General features: G+C 48.8%; 2 protein-coding genes across 3 annotated transcripts in view; one reads left to right on the top strand and one right to left on the bottom strand.

Moving 5' to 3' along the window:
* Positions 1-26,128, bottom strand: part of SLC5A10 (solute carrier family 5 member 10) — a 45,943-nt gene that overhangs the window by 11,239 nt on the left and 8,576 nt on the right. The window contains exons 8-9 of the mRNA XM_060684057.2: positions 24,565-24,770; positions 23,415-23,550 (exon numbers count right to left, since the gene is read on the bottom strand). Of these exons, the coding sequence (XP_060540040.2) occupies positions 23,415-23,550; positions 24,565-24,770 (342 nt within the window). The remainder of the gene's footprint in view (positions 1-23,414; positions 23,551-24,564; positions 24,771-26,128) is intronic.
* Positions 1,450-26,061, top strand: SACK1G (scaffolding CK1 anchoring protein G). Of its 2 annotated transcripts, none has more exons than XM_034441498.3 (5): positions 1,450-2,564; positions 15,161-15,328; positions 18,599-18,723; positions 19,300-20,748; positions 24,093-26,061. In XM_034441498.3, exons 1-5 carry the CDS (start codon positions 2,082-2,084, stop codon positions 24,346-24,348), a joined length of 2,481 nt encoding a protein of 826 aa, XP_034297389.2. In that variant the 5' UTR covers positions 1,450-2,081; the 3' UTR covers positions 24,349-26,061. The 2 variants fall into 2 exon arrangements, with proteins under 2 accessions (XP_034297389.2, XP_034297388.2); XM_034441497.3 differs by having other exon boundaries at positions 1,454-2,564; positions 19,300-20,824.

Here is a 26,128-nt window from a genome sequence, read left to right as displayed (position 1 = left end):
TTTCGTCTGAAAATAAGGAGCTCCCAGACTCCGCCTGATAATTAACTAGCCCAAGTCATAATACTAATGGGGCCTCATTAGGGATTATTATATTAGACATCCAAGGCGAGAACAGCAACTTCCGTAGGAGCCCAACACAGCCATGGATATCATACCAAGAAACCTTCCCCAGCCTCCTGCACGCATTGCAAGAAGGGCCACAGACACCCACACACACACACCACCATAAGCAGAAGGTCTCTGAGCACCAGTGATGGTCAGGATCCATCCCGAGCGATGCGCCTGCCCTCCTGCCCTAGACAGAGAAAGTGGGTGAGGGGGTATTTGCACAAGAAAGGAAGGGGAGACAGAAAATGTGGCCCCAGCTTCCCCAGGGAAACTGCAACCCAAATCCCGTTGTTGTTGTTGTGGGTTACAGAGACAGCCAGATGTTTAGACTGGAGCTGGCCCTTCTCTCCACCTATCGAAGGACTCGGGACAGACAGATGTTGTTGTTTAATAAACATTCAAGGTCTCCTCGGAGGATGTCAGGAGCAAAACTGCCTTTTGCAATTGGCTGAGGGCGATTTTGTCATTGCCTTCCTCATCCGCATCCTCCTCCTTTAATCCAGCTGCCCGTTCCAGCCGCTTAGCAAATATAACAGCAATTAAAACAATTAAACACACAAACCAAATGAAACAACACAGCCCGGATTGAAAAAAAACCCACAACCGTTCCAACACAAGCACAAAACAGCGCAGTCCAAATGTGAAGCCCAGGCTTGGAAGCAACGTCGGGGTGTTTGGGGCAACCCCAGGAGGGAGGAGGCCACGCGGGTCTCCGGGGGATGCTGCTCCAAATTGGGGGCGGGGGGGCATAGAAAAGGCGGAGTTCCTCAGTCCCCCGACAGCAACCTTTCAGAGAAGCGACCTGGAGCGCACCGGTGTAACGAAGAGGGCAGAGCCAACGTGAGAAAGGCCGCCCCTCCCTCCCTCCCTCCCTCCCTGGGTATTCCAGGGGGCTGCGACTCTTCCCCCCCCGCCCCCCCTCAAGCTTGGTGGACCCTCGCCCCTCCTGCTGTTTGTAAAGAAAAAAGGGAAACTTTGCCCGTGTTTGGGAAAGAGGCCGGCTGCCTTTTGCGCTCGGGAGGCCAAAGTCTGCCAGCTGTCCGGCCAGCCTCTGCCCCCCCCCCAGTCTCCCCCCCCGCCCCAACCTGGCCTGGCCTGACGTGGAAGAGCCAAGCTCCGACTGAGGCGGTGAGTCAGTTTCCTGCCTGCCCTCCGGAGCCGGCAGGTTTTGGCACCGCGAGAGCCCCGCGTGGGGCAGGCAGGAACAGGGACGGTCGGAAGGCGGGCGGGGCCACCTGGGACTGCAGGTGAAGCGAGGAGGAGGAGGAGGAGGAGGAGGAGGGGCGCCTTACTCAGCCGGCTGGCTCGTTGGGTCCTCCTCCTCCTCCTCCCCTTCTTTCTCCACCTCCTCTGCTCACGCGGACTTCATTCCCGGCAGACGCTTCCACGCTGTCGCCCGGCGAGATCCGGCATCTCAGGGAGCCCAGCTGGCAGCGGGCGGAGGTCGGGAGGAAGAGGAGCGCGCGCTTGGTTGGAGGGCATCGGCCGAGGGTCGCCGGGAGGAAAGGCAGATCAGATGCCTTCGGACTGAATTTCTTCACCTTTCGCCACCCGGCGCCTCTGGGCCTCTGGAAAGTCGAGGGTGGCGGCGAGGAGAGGGGATTGCTGGAGCGTTTCTGACGGAGGGTGAGAGGCCTCCGGTGCTTTCCACCCTTTGCGGGCCCTTTGCAAGGGTTTTGGAAGAGAGAGGCTTGGGACCGACTTGGAGACTCCTCGGGACTTTTGGTTCTACAAGATGAGATGAGGAAGCAGGCCAGGAACTGGAGGTGGAGGCCAGAAGACTCTGAAGCATCCGAAACTTTGGCGAAACCGGGGAAGACTTCTCAGGAGCCTTTGGAAGAGCTGAAGAACTCTATTTGCTGCTGCTAACTGCTCAACTCAGGAATACCCACCACTAAATTATTTCTCCGCATATCTGAGCTTGTATTTATTCTTGGTGGAGCAGACTCTCCTCCTGGTTTTTGAGTCCAACCATGGCTTTCTCCCAGGTTCAGTGTCTGGACGACAGCCACGTCAACTGGAGATCCAGTGAATCCAAGCCCGAATTCTTCTACAGCGAGGAGCAGAGGTTGGCCTTAGAAGCTCTGGTAGCCAAAGGGCCGGAAGCCTTCTACGAAGTTCTCAAGAAGGAAAACATCCGAGACTTCCTCTCCGAGCTGGAGCTCAAAAAAGTCTTGGAGACCTTGGAAACCTACGACCCTGGTGCGGAGTATCCCCTCAAGGATAGGAGTGGCTGCGTGGACAGCGGCAGCCAGACCGATGACCAAGGCCCAGGGCCTTCTTTGGAATACTGGCCGGAAAGATCTGACCGATCCATCCCGCAACTGGACCTTGGCTGGCCAGAAGCCATTGCGTACCGTGGGGTGACCCGGGCAGCTGTCTACATGCAGCCACCCATTGACTACCAGCCCCACATCAAAGAGGTCGTGCGCAAGATGATCTTCCAGGCTCAGAAGGTGAGAGGACTGTAGGTGTGTGTGTGTGTGTGTGTGTGTTGGGTTAGATGTCCTCTGAACCAACCTCAACATCTCAGGAGCTTCCTGGGAGGTCCGCCTGGAGGATGAGCCACCACAGAGCTGATCTGGTGTCTCACTGAGCTCATCTCAGGCTTTGTTTATGGCTGCTCTCTCACCTGGTGGCAGATTCGATCCCAGGACAAGGTTCCATCTCCCAGAGGATGGGAGAAGAGGCGGGACTGGATGAGTGACAGGTTGAGGAGCTAATGGTTAGAAGCCAGCATCCATGACGCTGGGAAGGCTAAATCGAACCAATAAATAAATAAATAAGACTGGGGAGATAGAATGGGGTGGAAGGAAGAGGCCCCCAGTCCCAGAAATTGTCTGACTCCCCAAAACATGAATCAAAACTGAGCCAAAATCTCTGTTTTTCATTCTTTAAAATCTCAGCTACTCGCCTTCCGTAATCCCAAATAGCTGTTCGTGGGGAAAGGTCCTCTGCAGATGCTCAAGAACGCTCTTGTTCTTTCTGACTCCTTGCATGGAAAATGGGTTCCAGGTCTTGCTGAAAGGCGTTCTTTTACGTTTCCTTTGCGTCTGGCCTCTGGATCTCCCAAGTCTACACACAACCAGCCTTATTTGTTTCACTTAGAAAAAGAAATGGAACGGGAAGGGAATCGGATTTGGGCCTCCAAGAATTCCATACGATGCACAGCTGGAAAAAGGCCATTTGGTTCAAAGGCCCCCGGCAACTTTCAGTCTCATCAGTGTTCCCAACTGTAAAATGGGAGTAACTGTGACCTAGATTTTTCAGGCTGTTGCAAGAAGGAGATAAAAGGCTACTTATTAAAATTCAAGCCTCTATTATAAACAACTACCTCAATCAAAAGTAACTGCAAATGGTCTCCATGTACTCTCACTTTATTAACATATTTCAAAACCTCCGGTCCAGCCCTGGACATACCTTTCCCTCCTCCTCCTAATTCACTTTCAACTCAGATTAATTAAAATCGGGAGTGTTTGATCCAGGCCCAGATTTGTTTTCAATCTTTAGAGCTTCGGTTGACGTTTAGCAATCAAGCATCCGCAGCTGGTGCAAAGGCGATTTCCATTGCAAAAGACGAAGCTGCCAGCCCAGAATAAATACATAAATTTATTTACTTTTACCACATTAGGTTGGGAAACTAAACCTGTCAACGGGCAAATGAAGGTGTTTTCCGGCGTGTGCCTGCTGGCGGATTCCCACACATTTATATCCCTCTTGAATTGCAGTATCAAAGGGTATTTTGTAGAGGTAAAGGGAGCCAAAAAGCCATTTTTTAAATCTTCAGTTACACCTGTCAGCAAACCATAATGAGAAATTAAATGTATTATGAGAAATGAAATATAATGCCTGTAATTATATCTGAAAGACGTTGAGACTGTGCCAGTCCATTGCATTCCAAGTCGGTGAGAAGTTGGCTTGTCGGGAAGATTAGAGACCCCAGCATGCAAGGGGTCCCATGGTCAAAAGAGTCGAGATGCCATCAAGACCCTGCCCCCTTTTGATGTGGGCTGGGTGTAAAAAGGGATGGAACTTTGTGGTTGTGTGGCTGCCATTTTGAGTCCTTTGCGGAAGGGAGCATGAACACCCTTGGGAGAACACGAGATGTGGGTGGGCCTTGATTGCCACCTGCCAGGAAGGCTGCCCCTGGCAATGGCTTACCAAAAAGCATGCCATGAAGCTTGCATTGACCAAAGCCTTGGTGGGCATTGGGAATCAACATCAATGGGCCTCTCTGACTATGACCACAGCAAATGGAAAATGGTATTTTGGAGCAGAAAAAGATAAAACAGGAAAGAATGATAATAAAGAAAACTTGAAATGAAAGAAAAAAAAGAAAGAACAATAGATCCGTGGCAGGGGTGAAATGCTCCCGGTTCGGTCCCATTCGCCCGAACCGGTAGTTAAAAAAGGCTACTGGTTCACTGAACCAGTAGTAAAAAATGTAAAAAAGAACGTTCCGAGCGACGCGTGATCATCGGAACTTTTTTTTTTTTTTACTTTTTTAGCATTTTTTTACTACCGGTTCTCCAGAACTGGTAGTAAACATGCTTTAAAAAAGTTTTTTAAAAGGTTCCAACGATCACAGCTGTGCCTTGCAATCGTCGGAGGCTTTTTTTAAACCTTTTTAAAGCACTTTTTTATGGGTTGTAAAAAAATCCTTTTAAAAGTAAAAAAAAAAAGGCTCCGAAGATCGCGTGCCACAGCTGATCACACACACACATCCTGTGCGCTGTTCTACTTACCCCATGCCTCCTTTTGGTGTGCACTGCGTGCGCGCGCACCTCACATTTGGTGTGTGGTGGGCACTGCATGCGCGCACGAAGTGCACATTTGGCGCTTCAGATTTCACCACTGATCTGTGGTCTGCAGGGCGGCCAAAGGAAAGGGAATGACGGGATCGATCCGAATGAAGACGGACTGGTCTTCTGGAGCAGAGCTGGTCATACAGGCAAGGAAGGAGAGGTCTGGCTTTAATAATAAAAGGGCTAAGATATCAGTTAGGGAGCGTACTTTGCTGTCATCTAGGCTGTTGTGTGTATGAAAGCACACATCCACAGGTTGATGATAATTATGTTACACTCCATTGCAAAACCAAGGATGGTCTCGGAGGGGAAAAAATTCTGCCATATTCTGAATAGATGAAGTCCAGGGGAAAACACTCTACATGAGAAAGTAAAGTCCTTGGAACATCAGAAATCCAAGAATGGTGATTAGTTTGGTGAGCATCTGCTTAGGACAAAGTCTTTGTTTCTGAGACATGGCTTAATAACAAGTCTATTCACACATTTGCATGAAAAGGAATTAATACATTTTTTAGAAGCATAACTGATTTTATTGCTTACTGTGAATGACGGAGAAAATTAGTGGCTTGAAGGATGATGAGATGTTCTAAATGTGGAGCTGACTTTTTCTATACCAGTATCACAGTGGCCTTTTCAAAATATCGAAAGAATACAGAGGTTTACAAAAAGCAAGATGGAAAAGTTCAGTGAAACTTTATGGTGGGTAGAAACTGTTCAGACCAGATTCTTGTTCTTTAGTTTTTCTTTGCTGAGAAATATACTTGTCTGTGAGAAAGTAAGTTTACCTTGTGTTTATTAATTTAGAGAAAGCATTTGATAAAGTTGAATAGGCTTGATGTATGGAATGTTTTTTGCAAACATGGATCGGAAGGTTGGTTGCTACGTGTGAAAAAAATGGCATAGGATGGAGGTGTGAGAATTAACTGATGCTTTGCGAATGGGTCAGCTGGAAGCAGGACATCACACAAAGTTGTGTGATGTCCTGTGGATTGTTTACTGCATTTTTGGATAAACATGTCAGGATAACCTTTGGTGACAGAGACATATTTTGTTTTGATGATGTGGACACATCTGTATTTTTCTATGCAAATGATGCCATGTTGTTGCCATCTTGTTGTCAATTGAAAATTAATGTAACCAAGATTATGGAAGTTGCATCTGAGGGGAGAAACAGAGTGAACAATTGCACATTTATGCATAAATGGTGAAAAACTAAAGTGAGTCCATTAGTCAGCAACTGACTTGAAAAGCTGGGTTCACAAGTTACTTTAAACCAGGATTGTTTAATTGATTGGTTGCATTGCCTCTTGACGAATAAGAGCAGCTGCATTCACACTTTTTAGCTATGCTTACCTCCAGAAATCAACAAGCTCATGATTGCTTCACACTGGATCTCAGGCGCTGAGTTTTTGTTGAGTTGATCCATCCGGACTCCACCAAAAACTATCTTGGACAAGCTTGGGCTTGTGAAACCCTTCTAGCCATAACATCAAAGTGTCCTTAGGAGATTAAGCTTCTCTTTTGAGCTGCCTTGCCTTAACCCAGCATTGGGTAGGCACCAAGAATCTGTTTTATTTGCAGTAGCAAAAGTGATCATCTTGCGTTTCTAAGAAGCCTCCAGAAAATGGCCAAACGTCCACTTTTTTCAACATAAAGTGAAAATAGTTCTCTGTATTTCAAAGCTTTCCTAGGGGATTCCGGTGCCTTTTGTCCCCTGCCCAGGTGTTCCCCTTAGGGAAGAGTCAGAAAATGTGGTGGCAGGTCTTGGATGGAAACGTGACTTTTATAGCTGGGAGATTCTGCCTTCACGTCTCCTGTAATGTCAGATGAGCTCCAAGGTCTGCCTACTTCAAAGGAGGTCTCCTTGTGGACCAAAGGCACACCTCCAGGTTCAAATGTGCTTTCTGAACAGAAATGGAGCCTTCGGTGTAGAAATATTCAAAAGCTCTAGAGAGATGGGCAGCTTTTGAGAGCTTGGCTGGCTTGACCGAGGAGCCTGAGTCTGAATGCATCAGTGGGACCTTATGAAGAAGGACCAGCATGGATGCCTTCAGTTGGGAGATTTCCCCAAATTTCAGTAACTATCAGAGCTGTGTCAACTTGATCTCTGGAGTTTCTAGTTTTTAGATGAACTCAGCTGCATTGCACCCACTAAGGAGTCACAGCAGAAGGCAAGGAAGAGTTGGAGAGTGAGACAGGCAGCATATAAATGTAATAAATCATTAAATTCTCAACATTCAAAAGTAGTTTCTCATATTGTCTGGGACGATTCCACCTGTCTCTTTTCGGGCCACTGAATCACAGACCAGACGCCTTTAGGGCAGGTCAAATTCCACGTCATTTCTGTGTCACATTTTCTCACAACATTTAATTTTCAAGATCTGTTGCTAACAGCTGCCATTGGCCAATCCTAGGGCGGCAGGCTAAATTGGAAAGTCAAAAAAATCCTGCAAAAATCCGGAAACAAATCTCTGGTGCCATCGTTTATGAAACCATTGGTCAAACTGGGGGGCAAATTTTTGTTTTTTAGTGGCTCCTCCAGGGCAGCTGAGAGCTGATGAGATCCTGCCTCTTCTGATACACTTTTCTTCAGGGTTCATTTGTTCATCCTGCTCTGAGTGGCATTTTTCAAACATTGCTCCAGGTCTCCAAATGGATGTTTTTGAGACCACACTTTCTTTCTCTCCCTCTCTCCCTCTCTCTCTCTCTCTCTCTTTCCTTCCTTCCTTCCTTTCTTTCTCTTTCTTTTTTTTTTTCTTTCTTTCTTTCTTTCTTTCTTTCTTTCTTTCTTTCTTTCTTTCTTTCTTTCTTTCTTTCTTTCTTTCTTATTTCAGAAATGAGAACTCTCTCGCCAAAGAGGCTCCAATTTTTCCTCTTCCGTTCCTGACCCTTGCAAACCTATTGCACTCAGTTCCACAAATACGACTTTGGCTCCTGAACCAATTCCGCGTGATCTGATCCAGAAATGAACCTTGGTCATAACCGCACTTTGGGGAAAAAAAAGGAAAAGGTGTTCTTGGAAGCAATCAAGGAAAAAGGCAGCCTGAGCAGATCAAAGGTCTTTCAAGCTTCCTTTATCCTTCCCATCATACGTCTTTTCAAACCTGCAGGTGTGACACAGTAGCACCAGCAGTGGCAGCGGGGCAGCCCTTCTCTTCATGAAACTAGTTTGGAGAACCCTGGTTAAGAGCGTGGGAAAACAGCTTAAGTCTTGGCTGGCACCTCAATGCATCTTCCACATTTAAGACCAGCCGATTCCAGAAGCAACGGAGGCCACTTCATCCAGTCTTCCAAGGCCATAAACAGGCTGGGAGGAATCTATCACTGCTTTCTAATCCACTCAAAAATGCAGACCAGCCACATAGTCTAAATAACTGCAGCACAGTGAAAATCCAACTGTGGAGAGACCTAAGAAAGGGCCGGGATCTGTAGTTCACAGTAGGCCAGCGCCAACCGGGTCTCTGGGGGAAAGTGGCTTGTTTAAAGGGGAGACAAAACGAGGCAAAGAGAGGAAGCCCAGAGGAGGAAAAGTCCCCTTGCTAAACTGGAGGAGTGCTTGGGAAAGTTGGCTTCTTACTCCGGCATTTGATCACCAGAGAACTCTGGACAGAGCGCAGGACTTATTTTGGCAGATCAGCTGGGGGGAGGGAGGATAAAACCATTAATAGACCGTTTGAATGGTGATGCTGAATGATATTCCTGAAATGTTTCCTTGGGTGGGTTTGTGAAGCATTCAACAGCATCCTGTCCGGAAACTGTTTATATAAATAGTATTACACACGAATCAATCAAACTCTGCATGGTTACTTTTCAGAGAAAAAGCTGCTTCCTGTAAGTTTCAGCTTTGAGACCTGGAGACAAGAAACCCTGGTTAAGGAAATTGCAAACCAGGATATCCTGGTTTCTTTTGGATTACGATCGCCATGAAATCTTTAGCAGAAATCCAATTTTGGTTTGGGAAAATGATACCTGGCTCTCGTTCCCTTTTGGAAAAGCCTGAAAACTTTTATTTTTTCCTCTATTTTAAACCTTGCAGGGACTATGCTCTCTTTGTCTCTCTTTTAATTGATAATTTAACAGGCTAATCTTTTCGCTCGGCTGCCTGGATAGCTGCATCAGAAGAAAAGTCTTTTTGCCTTCTGCTGTTGGTACATAGAGAGTAGAATCCCAGTGCTGGAAGGGACCTCAGAGGTCTTCCAGTCCAACCCCCTACTCCAGGCAGGAGATCCCTATCTGGGTCAAATGGCTGTCCAGTCTATTAAAGTGTATCTTTAGGCCCTCGGATTAGTTGCTGATGCTGGTTACCTAGCAGGGGCAGGTAAACGCTGAATTGACAGGGCTCTGCCTATTTCCCCTGGTAGCCAAAGCACTGAAAATAATTATTGACTCACAAAGGAGGGGGAACAAACACTGAAAGGCTGCACTGGGGCGTCTGCAAGCGGCCTCGGTGCTGCTCTGTTTATCCAGCAAGGATTGCTCAGCCTGACCTCCAGATTAACCCCGTTGCTAACAGCAAAGCCCCTGGCCAAACCTTTGGGCCCCGGATTCTTTCAGCAAAGCTGCTCTTCCCCACCGGCACACCTTTTCACGCCTCTTGCAGAGCCCATATATATAATATCTATCTATCTATCTATCTATCTATCTATCTATCTATCTATCTATCTATCTATCTATCTATCTATCTAGATATATAGATATATAGATATATAGATATATAGATATATAGATATATAGATATATAGATATATATGCCACCCCTCTCCGGAGACTCAGAGATTGCAGGGGAGGTGCCGTGATCTGAGAGGGTCTGGTCGGCCAAGGCAGAGAACTGGACAGACAGGAGCATAAGAGTTTATCAGGCAGCTTTCTTTTTTTTCCTTCCATTTCCAAGGATGGTTGTGTTGATGGGGCCTCCAGGGCAGTTTTCTCAATCTTTGCAACTTTTAAGATGTCTGGACTTCAACTCCCAGAATTCCCCAGCCAGCATAGCTGAAGCCACAGGAAAACGCTGCAGTTGTGTGCAAACAAGAGGCTCTCTCGCCTTCCACCTTGCTGCTTTAAATCCCGGGGAATTTGCCACTCTGCTTTTCCTAGGGCAAAACAAAGCAGATGGAGCTGCCCCAAACAGCAGCTGCACAATTCCTGGCCCATCGCCTTCCCACCTGCCTGAACTCAGCCCTTCCAAAGACTCTCCTCTATTGCAAGAACCCAAAACGCGGGACAGAAACCATCCTCGGCAACCACAGGAATCATAAACAGGGATAGGAGCATGGCAGGAGGAATGGGCTGTGGATGATGGAACAGATACTGGGTAGGGTACAGGATTGGTCATTCCTATTCAAAGCCACTGAACTGATGGACTGTATGGGACTGACAGCCAGCCAGAAGATGGACAGACAGAAGGATGTGGAGAAATCTGCAGGTTGAAACGGTCCCTTCCATTTCCAAGGATGCTTTGATGGTTCCCTAGCTAGCCAAGTGCCTTAGGTGGGCCCTCGCCCAAAACTAACCATGTACCTCCACCTGCTAAGGCAGAGACAAAGCATTTGAGAACTCCTCAAGAACCTTTCGCCTTGGAGAAACAGAGTTTTCGAGAACTGCTGTCTTGCCCAAGCAATCCATCTCAGGAAAATGGGACAACAGATTTATCCGTTGGGAAAGCAAAAAAAAAAATCCGGATTTTTGTTTAGCAAGCAGAAGCTGCTTCAAGAGCAAACTTGGGACCCAAGAGACACTCAACGTTTGTTCTCCAAAGAGTTTCAAAAACAGGTTACGTGTGCCTGGCCCGAGATGAAAGCAGGAGGCAGCAACATCTGCAAGCGCCTGAAGGGAAATTTTGCCCTTAATTAGGCCAACAAATCTCCTCCAACTTCCTCAGCTTTGGATCCCAGATATGGGAACCCAGGTGAGAGTTTCAGTTGGCTCTGGACCCCAGTGAAGTTTGCAGGAGGAACAAAAACTTACTTTGCAAGGGAAATCTGAGATCCAGAAGTCACCACCGAGTTACACACCAACATGGATGCACACAGGATATGGTTCCAAAAAGTCCACCCATACTTATACGTATCATGAATGTCCCACATGTTCATATTTTCTGTGTGATGGAAAATCCACATGGAACCTCAATCCCACCATCCTGGGGCCACTATCTTGCCTTTTTGGGACCACCCTCTGCAGACCCCCAGCCCATGAACTAGTCCGCCTGACAAATTATTTCCTTGCCTCTCCCCTCTGGCTCTTCCCATCGCACCTGGGGACTGAGCAAAACCAGCCACAGTTACACAATTGTCATGGCGGTATAAGTGCCGAGCGTGGCGCATGGGGTATTTGCAAGACACTCAAGACGCAGGCTGATCTTAACACGACGGAGCGGGATTATGAAGTGTGATTAAAAGGCAGCATCTTGAGACAGTGAGCTAATTGCTCTGTGTGACAAGGGAGGCTTAAGTAGGCCACGGGAGAGGCAGCCGTTTGGTCATGAGATGGCACTTAACAGCTTGGCTTGGTGGTGTACGCAAGCCACTCAGCCTTCCAGGCGTGCCTCGGTTGCCCAATCTGCCAAAAGCAGGTTAGATGGCTGTGTCCCGACCTCCCATGGAGAAGAGGCCCTGCTCAATCACGATCGCCTCGCCCAGAGATACATCTTCCAAACCCTGGAATGAAGGCGCAGCTGATCAAGAGCATCCAAAAAACAATGGTTGAGAAAACTTGGCTGAGGCAGCCTGTTCAAAGTGGAGCCCCTTCCAGTTGGTAAACACCAAAACAGCTGGCACCACAGCCAGATCCTGATGCATCTCGATTGCAACTGGTCCACAAGGACCACGTAGGAAAAGGGTGGTCTCATGAAGATCTCCCGATTTGGAAGTTCGGCATGGCGATGGTCTACCTCAGCTCTTCTAGAGGCCTCTCTTGGCCACCTGTGGTCCATCTGCTGTGTCCTGGGGAGGTCAGGAGGAGACACTCTGGGATCTGGACTTCTTTGCCCCTGAAGGACTTTCTGGTTCGTGGGTCAAGATAACTAGGTGGGGCCTCTTTTCTCAAGGACCACTATGGTCTCAACACACACACTGAATGTGACATGGGAGAGCCACAGAAACGGCCATCATTCCTGGATGGTGGTTTTTCCATGGATTTCCTGTAAAACCACTATTGGAAACTGGGGAGCAGAGCAAAGAAAAGACCCTCTACCCAAAAGGCAACTTTTGACTCTTCCAGAGAGTCAAGATTTTGCAACATAGACTGTTAGAGAACGTGTTTCCACATTGCAACCTCACAGCTTACCTTAGGACTCAAACACAGACCCAGGTATGTTCTGCTGGGTTTTTCACGTGTGTTTGTGTGTGTGTGTGTGAGAGAGAGAGAAAGAGAGAGAGAGAGAGAGAGAGAGAGAGAGAAGAGTCCTAGCACAAACATCTCTGAGCTTAATCAGCTCCCGTAATGTTTTTCTCATGTTTTCCTTCTTTCAACCAACAACTGGTGCTCTAGTGCAACAGATCAGAGCCACTCCAGAAACCTTCGCTCAAAACTGGATCCTGCCTCTTCCTAGAGACCCCCAATAACCGCATTTCGGGTTCTCCCAGGTGTCCAAAACCATATTCTGCACCAGCAGTTCATACAATCCACTTGACAAGATCAATCAAAGTCAAAACCGTACAGACTCAGCTCGATTAAATCTCGGATCACTTTAGGGTGTTCCACAAATCCTGTTTGGCTGGTTCACCTTTGGCGTATTGTGAGGATCCAAAATGCTGTGACTGTGGTGTGAAAATGGCAACGTGTCCTATGTTTCTTTTTTTAAAAGGAGGTTTGGCTCCTGATTTTTCCCTTTGAGCAAGAAAAGTCAGTTAAGTCTTGGCCATGAGAACCAGAAGCAACCTACATTTAAAGTTTTTAGAGTTTTGGTGTTTTTCTGTTGTTGTTATTATTTGACTGTTCGGTTTGTTTGTTTTTAACCGTGTGAGCAGTTAGTGATAGTGGTGTTTGTAAAATGAGTGGCTGTACAAACTGAATGAATGACCTTTGCTTGTAAATAAATCCCATTAGTCTCAGTCTCAGTCTCAGTCTCAGTCTCTCTCTCTCTCTCTCTCTCTCTCTCTCTCTCTCTCTCTCTCTCTCTCTCTCTCTCTCTCTCTCTCTCTCTCTCTCTCTCTCTCACACACACACACACACACACACACACACACCTTACAGAAGTGTTTCCCAGCCTTGCAATTTTAAGATGTGTGACTGGGGAATTCTGGGAGTTGAAGTCCACACATCTTAAAGTTGCCAAAATTGAGAAATACTGCCTTACAGCCAACTCAATTCTCAGAATTAGGAGGCTGCCAAGATTTGGAGGACCGGGGTGCAAAAAATCACAAAAAAAGAGGTATCCTCCCCTTCATTTATGTGGGCCGCAATTCCTGGGAAAAGGAAAGGGCTTGCCTTGAACCCACACATTCCTATAGGCAAAAAAAACCTTCTTCCTACATTTTCTCAGACTCTCTAAAAAGGGAAGCCGAGCAAGTCAACACCAGCTCCCTTCTCATTTCACCTCGTCTGCTCCCGATCGTGTTTCAATTCTCTCTGGTTAATTTTGCCGCCTGCCTCGGTTTCCTTTTGCTGACCCGGTGACTTTCCTGCTCTTGAATTGAACCTCTCGGAGCCGAGACCGCCTCTTGTAAGAACTACGTTACTTAACTCGAAGGCAGCTCATGCCAGAAATACTATTCCCCCTTTCCTCTTACAAGATGTAAACACGTCTTGCCTCCTTTCAGGGCAGGTGGGGCTGCATCAGACGTCGAAAAGTATTTTTTCCCAGCTCTTGTTTTGAGAAACAGGCCCACCCACACAGCTGGGACCCAGATGGAAAAGATTTTCCTTTTGGAAAAGCTGGCCGAGCGCGAGAGGCTTTTTCTCAGTGCAACATGGGACCAGGCCGCCTTAAAACACCTTTTTCCTTACAGCCAGCCTCTTTCAGCAGCAGCATGGATTGGGATTCTGATCGTTAGGAATTGGGACTCTTTGCTCCCCTTTGGAAGTTGAAGCTGCCCCAAACTCAGCCTCTGAAGAGGGGAAAAAGCAAAGTTTGCCATGTCTATGGAGAATCATCCAAGCCATGGTTGTCCCAGAGATGCTTTTTCAAAAGGCAACTGGACTTCCTTGGGGATTTTTCTTGAAGACATTTCACTTTTTCTGCAAGAAGCTTTTTGGGACAAAGTATGCATTGCGTTGACAACTTAATAGCCAGGAGGGATCCTGGGGGAAAGACGGTCTGCCTTGAGGGTTTGTTACGGGAAAATGGGTTTTGTTTTGCCCCAAATGTTGGAATGTGGTCCCCATCCAAGCAATTAGCAAATGCCACCGGCTCAAAGATGGGGGGTGGATTTCACAAGGCCATCTAATCCTGGACCAGAGGTGGTATTCAGCAGGTTCTGACCAGTTCTGGAGAACCAGTAAATACCACCTCTGACTGGCTCCGCCCCCATCTATTCTCTGCCTCCCGAGTCCCAGGAGGAAATAGAGATTTTACAGTATCCTTCCCCTGCCATGCCCACTAAGCCACGCCCACCCAGCCATGCCACGCCCACCAAGCCGTGCCCATAGAACCAGTAGTAAAAAAATTTGAATCCCACCACTGTCCTGGACTCTTGAATATTTGGGGTGAAATGGAGAACTGGTGTGTGTTGATCCAAGGAGAACATTCTAGGAACTTTATGGGATGGAATCAAGGAGCAACATTTGCTCTACTCCAGCACGTAAGTCTCTCTCCCTCTACTTAGTTTCTCCCTGTAAAGGGCAGTGAGATGAGAACCAGTGACTCCCAGGCCAGGCAAAATCATTAGGTAAATCTTGAACCAAAATCTCCCAATCAGAAGGCCAAGAAGAGAGCAGCCCAATTTCCGTTGACTTGAAAAGGAAGGAAGACAAGATCTAGGATTTGAACCCCGAAGTGGGCATGGAGAAAGAGCTTAGTTGTTACGTTCTGCGTGAGGCAGATCTTCTACGCAGATAGCTTCTGTCTTAATTGCAATCAAGCCATTAAGACAGCCCTGTTGAGTCCTTGAGGTTCTGCTGTAAGCCAGTTCTTGACTTTGGGGTGATGCAGCCGGAGAGTCAAGATTTATTGCCATGCTTGGTGTGAATCAGGCACCTCCACAAATGCTGGGATTACCATTCCCAGAATCCCCAGCCAACTAAGAGGTAAAGCCAGATCTGGAAATACGTTTAGCTCCCGGGGCTGAGGTCTCCTTTCTCCTTCTTGGCAGGTGATTGCGGTGGTCATGGACATGTTCACGGACGTTGACATCTTCAAGGACCTCCTGGACGCGGGATTCAGGAGGAAAGTGGCCGTCTACATCATCATAGACGAATCCAACCTGAAATATTTCCTCCAGATGTGCGAGCGAGCCCAGATGCATCCCGGCCACCTGAAGGTAAGTCAGCCCTGAGTCTCGCAAACAGTCCAGTTGAAACGTTGTCCACAAAAGGGGGGAGATAAAAGACCCTCGGGGTGCTTAGGAGGCAACCTTTTGTAGTCTGAGCCGATGTCTTCATTGGCCAATTCAGGGTATAATTACTTTCCCGTTTTGCAATAATTGCAACTTTCCCAAATTCCTTTAAGCCTTGGCTTCGGAGACGGCAGCGCTTGCCAGCCAATCCCATCCACGCTGGAGCACCCAGCGCTTGCGAGAAGAGTCTCCATGGCACCAGTTGGCCGTGATATTGATCTCTTACAAGCACATTCCTGGGCTTTCCCTGCTTCCTTCCCATCGTTCTTTCAGCAGCTCTGAGAGAAGAAGGCAGCAGAACTTCACAATGATTCCAGTTTCTAAGCTAAGCAAGACCCTAGCCCTCATTAAGGGAGAGGTAGTTTCAAGAGTCTTGATTAACACCTAGAAAGCTCCCACACACACACACACATCAAGTCAACCTCTGATGACGTTAGGGATAGGTTTCTACAGTTTTCTTGGCTGTAGTTTCAGAAGCGACTTTGCCAGGACCACCTTCTTGGATAGAAGGAGAGCGACTGGCCCCCAAAGTCACTCAGTTGGCTTCATGCCTAAGGCAGGACTAGAACTCAAGGTCTCTCAGCTTCTAACTGAACAGAGCAGAATAAAAGAGTTGGAAGGGGCCTTGGAGATCTTCTAGTCCAACCCCCTGTTCAAGCAGGAGATCCTATACCATTTCAGACAAACGGTTGTCCAATCTCTTCTTGAAAAGCCTCCAGTGAGGGAGCACCCACAACGTCTGGTGGCAATCCGTTCCACTGGTGAATTGTTTTTGCTGTTTTCTAACTTGTGTAGACCAAAACAGGTAAAGAGGTGGCTCAGATACATTTTCCATGCCAAGAACCCATTGTCGGAGGCCTGAATAGTTTCTTATTCCCAATGACCGACAAAGGTGCATTTTGCAGGGGCTCAACAGGATGACAAGAAGACTTTTACACCTCGGTTGGTTGTTTTAAACGGTTGAGCCCACCATGCACACATCCTAAGATTCGTTGTCCCCATTTTGCAAATGAAGCAAACGGGGGCTGGGGAAAAGAAGGATATGCGTAAGGCCACGGATGAGCTTTGAGCGGTGGTGGGTTTCCAAAATGCTACGTCAGAAAGCGGCTGGTGATGGATCCAGATTTGTCGTAGTCTTCACATCAGAGCGTGCTTGGCATTCCTGAAGCGCTGCTGAAAGAGATACGGGGCTGAGCAGATGAGTTCACTCCTCGCCCTTTGCCCACTTGCTAGCCACACACACACATATACTCCACGGGCCCAAAGGTGAGACCTCCCTTGGTCTCATTTTCGAAGCCCGGGACTGCACTTTAGCCATTGCGAGGTTGTAAAGAAAAAACACCTTTGCCTTGAATTGCCCTGGAGGAAGGCCTCATCCTGCCTGCATTCCAGCTCAGCTCTTTTCTTTGAAAACTTCGTTTTATGCGGCTCCACCTTTAGCACATAACGCTGACAAAAGTCCTGGCTGTGGAAGGGATTTGTTTACCATTTTCAAAGCTCGTAAGCTGCTCCAATCAAAACCAACGCATTTGCTTCAAAGATCTGGAGATGTTTGCTTGTGTGGGCTCCAGAGGGACTCCAGGAAGCTGGATTCTCCAGTGCTATAGAGTAGGGATACTTAACCTCAAGAACTTTTAAGATTTGTGGGCTTCAACTCACAGAATTCTGGGAACTGAAGTCCACACAGTGCCACCTCTGAGGTCCTAAAATTCCACAGTTCCCTTTGAGGGAACAGCAGCTCCGTTCCCATCAGCCTTGGGGTCCATCTGAGGACACCTGAGCTTCAGCACCATCACACCCAGCAAGAGTCAACACGCAGGTGCGAGGGGTCAGCCACAAGGCACCCTGGGAAATGTCCCCAGCTCTCTGAGCACATGTTTGCCCAGTGACTCAATCCTTGGCACGAGCTGCGATGCTGGTTCTCTTCCCTCTCGGCTGTTTGCTCCTGGTTTTTTTTTTTTTGTTCTGCTCCGGCCGGCTCAATCAACAACATGGCTCTTACTTAAGACAGCTGCCTCAACCACATTTTTCCCCTTTCTTGTTGTCAATTCAGGCTGCTTATTTTCAGCGGACTGTGCTTGCTTTTCTTCAGAGGAAGGGAGGAGAATAAACATCTCATAACCTCATTCATTAACTTCAGAACAAAACAAGGCGTTCAGCCTTAAAATGCTGGCTGGGTGAGGAAGGGCCGGAAGGATGAAAAAAAAAAAATACGTGTTTTTGGAATGAGAGCAATTAGGAGTTAATTGAGCCCTTGGTCTCCACCTTCTTCCTGGAGATTCTCCCTCGGAGACTCTCCGCTTCCCTTTGACCCAAACTTTTAAAGAAGTTCTCGAGAACTGTTAAAGCTGCCCTCTTCCTTATGAGCCACTGGGGTTTGTTGACTTTTCGCCAACCCATCGCCTTTCTCGAATTCAGAACATCTCAAATGTGAGCATAGTCACACCAAAGACGGGAAAATCCAGCGCTGGGCTTTTTATTACCTTTCCCAAGAACTCTGCACGTGGCCTTTGGCTTGGCCCTCAAGTCCTCTTCCAGCTTCGGTGGGCCTGCTCCTTAAAACCTCCAGTAGTTGTTCAGCAAACGTGGCAACCGGTTTGCAAAGGGGTGGTTTTTGGCAAAAAAACAGAAGCAAATTTCAGTTTTCAGCAGAAACATCACAAAAGCCTCAGAAGACACACAGGTGCATTAATGGGAGGTATAAGCTAGTCCGCTGGGGAAATAGGTTTAGCTCAGCGCTTTCTCAATACGGAGGAGGATCCATTACAGGGAACACACGACACATGTTGGCGTGTTGCAATTCTGCACTTTTCTGGTTTTCACACACCACAACTTCCCACTTCCCGCTTTCACTCCAGCCCCTCCCTTCACCAAAGCCAAGAGAGGTTTGAAAAACAGGCATCGCACAGTCCAAATTATCTGGGCTTTGCAAAGATGCTTCGGTAATCAGCTTGGCTGCCTCTTCTGTTTGCAGCAAGCGGGTATTGTGCTGAATAAGTCAACCTTGGATGGCCTACCTTGAACGGCCATGCCACACCTGTTCCCGGCTCCACCCTCTGCCCATCCGGGTTGGAAACCACAACTCTGGCTCCCAGGTGCCCAAAATGAACAGAAATGTCCTTTAAGTGCCGATCGCCCAATAGCAAGCATTTATCCGCTGCTTTCCGGCTCATTCCTGCCCTTTTGTGTCTGCAGAATCTCCGCATCGGCACGATTGGGGGCACCGAGTTTTTCACCCGCTCCGCTATGACATTCAAGGGGGCCTTGGCTCAGAAGTTCATGTTTGTGGATGGGGACAAAGCCGTGTGTGGCTCTTACAGGTAGGTGGAGAACCTGGAGAACGCCTTGATTCGGGGTCCCACGTGCTCCAGCTGGCTCTGCGTGGCTTTGTGGGTAGGAAGGATGCCAGTGGAGAACTGAAGAGGGGGGGGCCTAAAATACCTCCTATGGGAGACCCTGCAGCCAAAGAGAGCCTTCCACTCTCATGGGAGAGATCAGACAGAAAACAGGGGGTATTGCTACAACCAAAGCTTTAATACTTAGCTTCTTCTCATGACCCACAACCAAGCAGCAACTATTTAGAGTTTGCACAGAAAAATGGTCTAGATGTGCACTGAACACAAATATTTGGCTGTGAAAATGCACCCTTGCATGGTTCGCCATAGGGCTTCTCAACCTGGTCAGGTTGAAGAGGTGTGGACTTCAACTCCCAGAATTCCCCAGGCTGGAGAAGTCTGGGAATTGAAGTCCACACCTCTTAAGGCTGCCCAGGTTGAGAAACACCATTCTAGCAGGTTTGAGTGGTGCTAGTCCTTAGCCAATTTTCCTGTTTAACATTTTCTTTAAGTTCAAGAGACTGTCAGCCCCCAACTGAACCATCCCGTATTCCCTTCCAGCTTCACCTGGGCAGCCGCGAGGACCGATCGTAACGTCATTTCCGTCCTTTCGGGCCAGGTGGTCGAGGCCTTTGACAAGCAGTTCCAGGAGCTGTACCTCATGTCTCGGAGCGTCAGCCTCAAGTCCATCCCCATGGGGGAGGAACCGGAACCCGAGCCGGTCATCCTACCTTCTGTTATCTCGCTGATCCCGGCCAACTCCACGGTGAAGAAACCAATCAATCCAAAATATGCTTTGGTCAAGGCCAAAAGCATCGAGAAGGTGGGCAGCGGCAAAGCCAGCAGCGACAAGGTCCTCACTGAACAACGGGCAGAAGCCCAAAGCAAGGTCATCCCTGAAGACCGCGTGTCCGAGAGGCCCAGCAACCTCACGGAGAAGGTGCCAGCCATCCACCCAGGTCTCCTCAACCTGGAGAAGGCCAATATGTTCGACTACCTGCCTACTTGGGTGGAGCCCGACCCAGAACCTGGAAGCGAAATTCTGGGCTACATCAACATCATCGACCCCAAAGTGAAGAACATCCAGCTTTCTCAAATCAACCGCATCAAGGTGTGTGATGTCTCCAAGGCCAACGCCCAACACAGGCACCTCCTCAAGCAACAAAAGGCCCTCGAGGCCAAGAACAGAGCTGGTCAAGAAGAAGCCAAGAACAAACCTTCCCAGACTTCTCCACCCCTGGTGGAATCTGCCCCTTCTCCAGCCCATGAGCCTCCTTCCAAACCCTTGGCCACCAGCCCCATGGAAAAGTCTCCCAGGCACCTGGTCAACGGGGAGACCATTGCCACTCTGGCCAACAACAAGCACTTGAAGCAAATGCTGGACCCCCAAGCAGAAGGTGGAAGCTCTGCTGCCCCAGTGCCCAAACCAAGGAAGGTCCAGGCGAAGGACCCCGTCTCCAAGAAAACAGGACACGCAGAGGAGAGAATGGTGACAGCAGAAGGCCCTGTTGTACAACAGCCAGGGACCACCCCCGCAAATCCATCACCCAAAGAAGGGACCCCAAAGGTTGCCAACGCAGGGAACCATCTCAAGGTGAGCACGGAAACAGCTGGGACTGAGGAAGGAAACGTCCTCCCCATGAACGGGGTGCAGAGTGGTGAGGGGGAGGCGGAAGAGGAAGAGGAGGAAGACTACGTGACCCCCAGTGACCACAGAAGCCTCTCCAACAGCTCCCCTGCCCATAGCTGCGACCTCTCCAACGCGTCCATCCACTCTGACAAACACGGGGGGCCGGGCCACATGTGCCCCCTGCGGAGGACCAACTCCGACTTCCTTCTCAACGGAGAGGGGCCCGGCCTTCACCACTTGCAGCGGAAACTGAGTGAGCCTTACATCAGCTGGGGGACCTTTGTAAGCCCCCTGGGGAGCCCCCCACCAAGGCTTACTCCGCCTCTGGAGGAAGCCGCTCAAAGGAGGAGGTGGAAAAGTGACAGCCTGGAGGAGACGAGGTGCGTTTGGGAAAGGGGCCACCCCCTGCATGCTTTACCTGCTGGCTACATTACCTGTACGAGCGAGGCTCCACAGGTAGGCATTTCTGTGGTAGCGTTCTACCCTTAGCATGTGGGTTCAGCTCTAGGAAACCAGCAGGGCTCCCTAGCAGAAAATGTGGCCGTCCTCTAACCCAGAACTTGGGTGGTGACTGTCACAGCAGTCCCTGGAGAGAAAGGCCACTTGCAAGGGTTACTCCTTGTGGGAACCTTTCTCAGAGTGGTGGGCTGGGAGACAAGGATGACTCTTGGGGGCTGCTGCTCAGAAACACACTTGTACTGAATAGTTGCCAAGATGGAGAGAAGATAAGAGTCTTATCTCATTGAGTATTGTATCTTCTCGGTAGCCCACCAAACATGGCATCAGCCCAACTGTTCCATTCTGCCCAGAGCCATCTCCAATGCTGGAGGCCAGATATAGGCATTAAGATCAGAGGTCACAAATAGCTTCATCCTCTATGAGTTTGTCTCTTCTCCTTTCAAAGCCATCCATGATGGCCTTCACCACCCCTTCTTCCGGCAGTTCCTGAGTTTCCCTGTGAGAGCACCATGAGTCAGCTCTAAGGAATATTCCTCTGGATCAGAGGCCAACAGCAATAACCAATCGATAACCCAACTCTGGGCCTTGGTCATGGCTTCCAACCCAACCCAACCCTATCAACGTTTGTTGTGTCCACCAACATCTCAGTGGGGTATTGAGGGGCTGGGTTGGAACCCTGAAGAAGATCCTTTGGCTAGGAGTGATGGGAACCGAAGCCCAGGCCAGAGCCACCAAATAGGAAGAAGAAATAGAACAGTTGTAAAATAATGGTTGATACTGGGAGCTATCCACATGGGATGGACATCCATTATAGCCAAATGGGGATCATTTGCAGTCGCTCTAGGTTGCTCTCTCAGTAGTGAAGTTACAAAACAACTGAAAGCTGTAATTATTAGTTTCTCTGGCCTTCTCATCCAAAGAACTGCAATTAGCTCTAGCTGCTTAATCTCATGGCCCCAGAGGCAATATGACTTCCAGGCCCACATTTCTCTCCCATCTTGCGACACTTTCTCATTCTTTATTCTTTACAGTATTTATGTTGTTTGTATTTTTTTGTCATGGATTGCACCAGTGAGGCTAAAACCAATTTCGTTGTATACATGATATACAATGATAATAAAGGCTATACTCTACTCGTATTGAGTTGCCTCTTCTCCTGGAACTCCTTCTGATATGGGGACAGAACAGCCAGCTCCATAGTTTTGGTTTCCTCCCAAATTTATCAAGTCCTTCCCCAAGAGCTCAGCTCCTGAGAAGACCTTGATCTGCACTAAGCCATCTGGGGAAGAGCCACCCAGGAGTCAACCTTTGTTCTCCCAAAGTGCTTCAAGCCCAGATTTAGGACCGATGCTAAGTGGAGATGCTGAGCCTTGTCATGTCCAGCTGCCAAGGTCCTCTGTCCAAAGCTTCAGGGTCCAAATATACGATAGCTGAGGACCATCCAAGGACAACTGCTGGAAGGAGAAGCTCTTTAGCACAAGACGCTTGCACTCAAAGGGTGCTTGCAATGGGGGATCTAAAGCCAACCACATCCTTTTGGGGGCCCCCAGGACGGTTGGTGACCGACCAACAACCTCTGATTGGTGTTTTTCCCCACCAGGTTCACACAAGCCATGTTCGGATTGGTTCCATTCTTGGCTTGGCCTGCTTCTATGAATTTATTAGGTCATTAGTGTTTATTTTCTTGCCGCAATCATGCGCCTCTTGGCGATGTAGACATAATATATATATACTCACGTATATAAAATACAGGAAGAATTAAAAACGATGCCATCAAAATTAAATTAAAATGAAGCAATACATAATTACATAAAACGCCAGTGCAGTTACCCAGCTAATTAACTGGAAGGGCTCCACTTTAACTTCTGTCGCAGGCTTTCTTAACCTCAGCAACTCAAAGTTAGGTGGAGTTCAGCTCCCAGAATTCCCCAGCCAGCAAATTTAAAAAAAACAAAAAAAACAAGGGAAATAAAAGCAACACAACAACAGCAACAATTATACAAAAGGCATAGATATAAGAAGCATGTTGTGCAAAGCTGCTGGTTATTATTATCCCAGCGTAGTCAACAAGCCACAGTTGACTAACAAGGCTTATCCTAATACCGGACAGTCCTGAATTCTAACATTAGGAAGAGGAGAAGTGCAGTAACCTTGATGGATATCAGACAAGCCATGGATAGGAATACCTCCCCTCTCCACCCACACACGCAGGTTTCGTGCACAGCTCACCCTCCTGTCAATCAGTTTGCACCCTTGAGATTATTTCCGGAGGATGGCATTCTCAGCTGTGCTCAGGAAGTGAGCAAGCGATCCCATTCCAGGGTGGACAGAGCAGGAACCGGCCCCCAACGAGGCCAGTCCATTGCCCTGCACTGGGACACAGGAGAAGTCAATGGCACAGTTCTCCTGTCCCGGGCCAGCTGCATTTGCCAAGCTGGGTGAATGTCTCCTTCCCTGGGCCAGGCTGGGCTCTGCTAGGCTGGGTGCCCCAGTTATGAAGCTCGTGGCCTTCGGGCCTCTTCAGTATGAAAAAAAACAGAAGGATTTTCCTCAACAACATTTTTTTTTTTTTTGACACACAACTTACCTGGGTAGAGAATTCGGCTAATCATGCCCGGCATAACAATGACTATCATTGGCAGCATTTTCAGGTAGCTGGCAAGGATGGAGGCGGCCTTGGCATGGTTGAGACTCCTGGCCGAGAGGGACCTCTGGACAATGACCTGGAAAGACACAAGAGTGAATTCTCCCAGAATTGAAAAATCCCCATGTTGGTTAAGGAATTCTGGGAGGTGAAGTCCATCCATCTTAAAGCTGTCAAGCTTGAGAAACACTGATCTATCACCTCTTTATTTCTCTTTCTGTATGTCCCCCCCCACTCCCTCCATCTTCTCTCTCTCTCTCTCTCTCACTGTCATTCACACATACCTACCTACCTACCAACCATCTCTATGTTTCTCAACTTTACAACTTCAAGATGGATGGACTTGCCTCCCAGAATTCCCTAGCCAGCTCTTTTGGCTGGGGAATTCTGGGAGTTGAAGTCCACCCATCTTAAAATTTGCCAAGCTTGGGAAGCACTGATCTAAATTGAATGTAGAGTCTACAGCTGAATTAAAACAGTTATTTCCAATACATTTGTGGGAGCAGGACTCTTGTCTCTCAGCCCTTTGCAAAACTCAACCGCGCACTGGACACACAAATGCATGCGGATGTTTCAAGTGCCCTTTTCTCTTCTTGATGCTATTTTCTGCTCTGTCCACAGGGGCCCCAACTGTTCTGCTATGGATCCCGGGTGCAAGTGTCGGCTGAACGGGGCAAAAGCCGACCCCAGCAGCGGAAAAGCTCCGAGGAGGGCAAACGGCCACAGGACAGAAGTGGGGCCAAGAAAGCCGCCCCAACCTCAACCAATCCCTTGTTCTGGCAAAGGAAGAACTTCACCTCTGCTAAGAATGCCCAGCCCGGCCCCGTCTCCCACAGAGGTGACACAGGCACCCCAAGAGCCACTAGTCAGTCCCTGACTCCACTCCCCGAAGGCCAGAAGTCACCAAAAGAAATAAGGACTCCGCTGGGCATTCCTCTGTGCAAGCTCTCCCAGTCAAAGCACCTGAAGAGCAAGACTTCCCAGTTGGAGTCCAAGCGGAAGCCCCCTGGGACTGCCCACCCCAAGGACCAGTAAGGCCGGTGGAGACACCCGAATGACCAATGGAATGGGGGCTGGGCTGCTTTGCAATTACCTGGTCGGTGCACCAGTACCACGTGGCCAAGACGGTCAGACCCAGAGTCATGCCCGTCCAGGGCAGGTCTCCGCTGATGGGATCTCGGAAGAGATGCATGGCGTCCCGCCTGGGCAGGTGGCAAGTTGTGTTGGGGACAATCTTTGACGGGATGGCAGCTAAATAGGCCTCCTCCAGGTTGTGGTAGCCCCCAATCCGGTGGAAGGCTGCTCAAAATAAAAATCAAGGAGAGGACCAATGAACAGTGGCTGAGCTGAGCAACCACATCACTCCCCCTTGTCTGTGCTCCTCCAAGTCAACGGTTCCCATCTCCTTCCTTTGCCCCCAAAGAATGAGGGAGAACCCTTGACATTGGGGCACTGGGTTTCCTCTCCACTCGGGATGAGGTGGGAGAAGAAGGGGGCCAACATCTTGTGCCCCAAAACATTTGAATGCAGAGGTCATGGGCAGTGAGAAGAAGCTGGGTCCTCTTTGTAGGCCACCTTAGGTTCAGTCCCATTCAAGAGTCAAACTCCAGTTGATCCCAAGTCTTGGGTCAACCTCTAAGCATGAGGAGCAACCAAGGGCTCACCATCCCCTCCATCAACTCCTCAGCTGCCCAACACTCTTCAATAAGCCAGAAGGATCCATGGTGCATCTACAGGCCACCAAGTTGAGGAAAGCTACACTAACAGCAGTCTCAACCAGAGACCCCAAAGGACGCTTCTCGTAATGTTCCCAGACCCCCACCCCCATCTGCACCTTCAGCAAGGGGGTGAATCCCACCTTCTGAGATTTGCCCCCTTGCATCCAATCACCTCACTGACATTAGTGCCACGTTGTTGAAGCCAGAGTGGCAACACAGACACCACAAAAGCCACCGTGGTATCCCATGCCCCGTAATGACAATGCAGTGGTGGCATTGCTCTCCCCCGCCTTCTACGCCTCTACCCACGGCTCCCCTGGTGCACATGGGTACTGTACCCCAACCAGTTAGCTCACTCACCTTCCCCTTGACAGATTTCTCTCCCAAGAAGCTAAAGGCAGGAGCGGAAAATTCAAATTTCACCCTACGTATGACTTGAATTTAGGGGGGGAAAGGCCAGGCATCCCAAAGGAGAGAGAACAGAACAGAATAATAGAGTCGGAAGGGACCTTGTAGGTCATCTAGTCCAACCCCCCGCCCAAGCAGGAGATCCTACACCATTTCTGATAGATGGCAGTCCAGTCTCTTCTTGAAAGCTTCCAGTAGTGAAGCTCCCACAACTTCTAAGAGAGAGGAAAGGAACTCCAGGGAAGTCACGGGAAATGACCATATTCCATGGGAGGAGGTGGGCAGCTCACCAGCCAGCCAGAAGGGCACTAAGAAGCCCTGGCAGGCTCAGCCTTCGGTTGGCTGTCCGATTCCAGCATAAATGCTGCTAAGAGTTAAGATGCCTGGGAGGGCTGGCCTTCGTGTACCACGTCCAAAACAATTGTTTACAAATGTAGAAAGAGAATAAAGGACTTTAAGCTGCAGGAACATGCGTGGCTCTTTCCACCCAACAGAACTGAATTGGGTGGGTGAGATAATTGAAATATAAGA

Source organism: Pantherophis guttatus, chromosome 14, assembly GCF_059756535.1.
Source record: "Pantherophis guttatus breed Tessera chromosome 14, ASM5975653v1, whole genome shotgun sequence".
NCBI lineage: Eukaryota > Metazoa > Chordata > Lepidosauria > Squamata > Colubridae > Pantherophis > Pantherophis guttatus.
This window is presented reverse-complemented; position numbering and strand designations above follow the sequence as displayed.

Bases quoted from the DNA above. Each gene is read 5' to 3' on its own strand.
- SACK1G (XM_034441497.3), top strand. From the start codon at position 2,082: ATGGCTTTCTCCCAGGTTCAGTGTCTGGACGACAGCCACGTCAACTGG. The intron at 2,565-15,160 runs GTGAGAGGACTG...CCTTCTTGGCAG, and splicing joins TGATCTTCCAGGCTCAGAAG to GTGATTGCGGTGGTCATGGA. The intron at 18,724-19,299 runs GTAGGTGGAGAA...ATTCCCTTCCAG, and splicing joins GCCGTGTGTGGCTCTTACAG to CTTCACCTGGGCAGCCGCGA.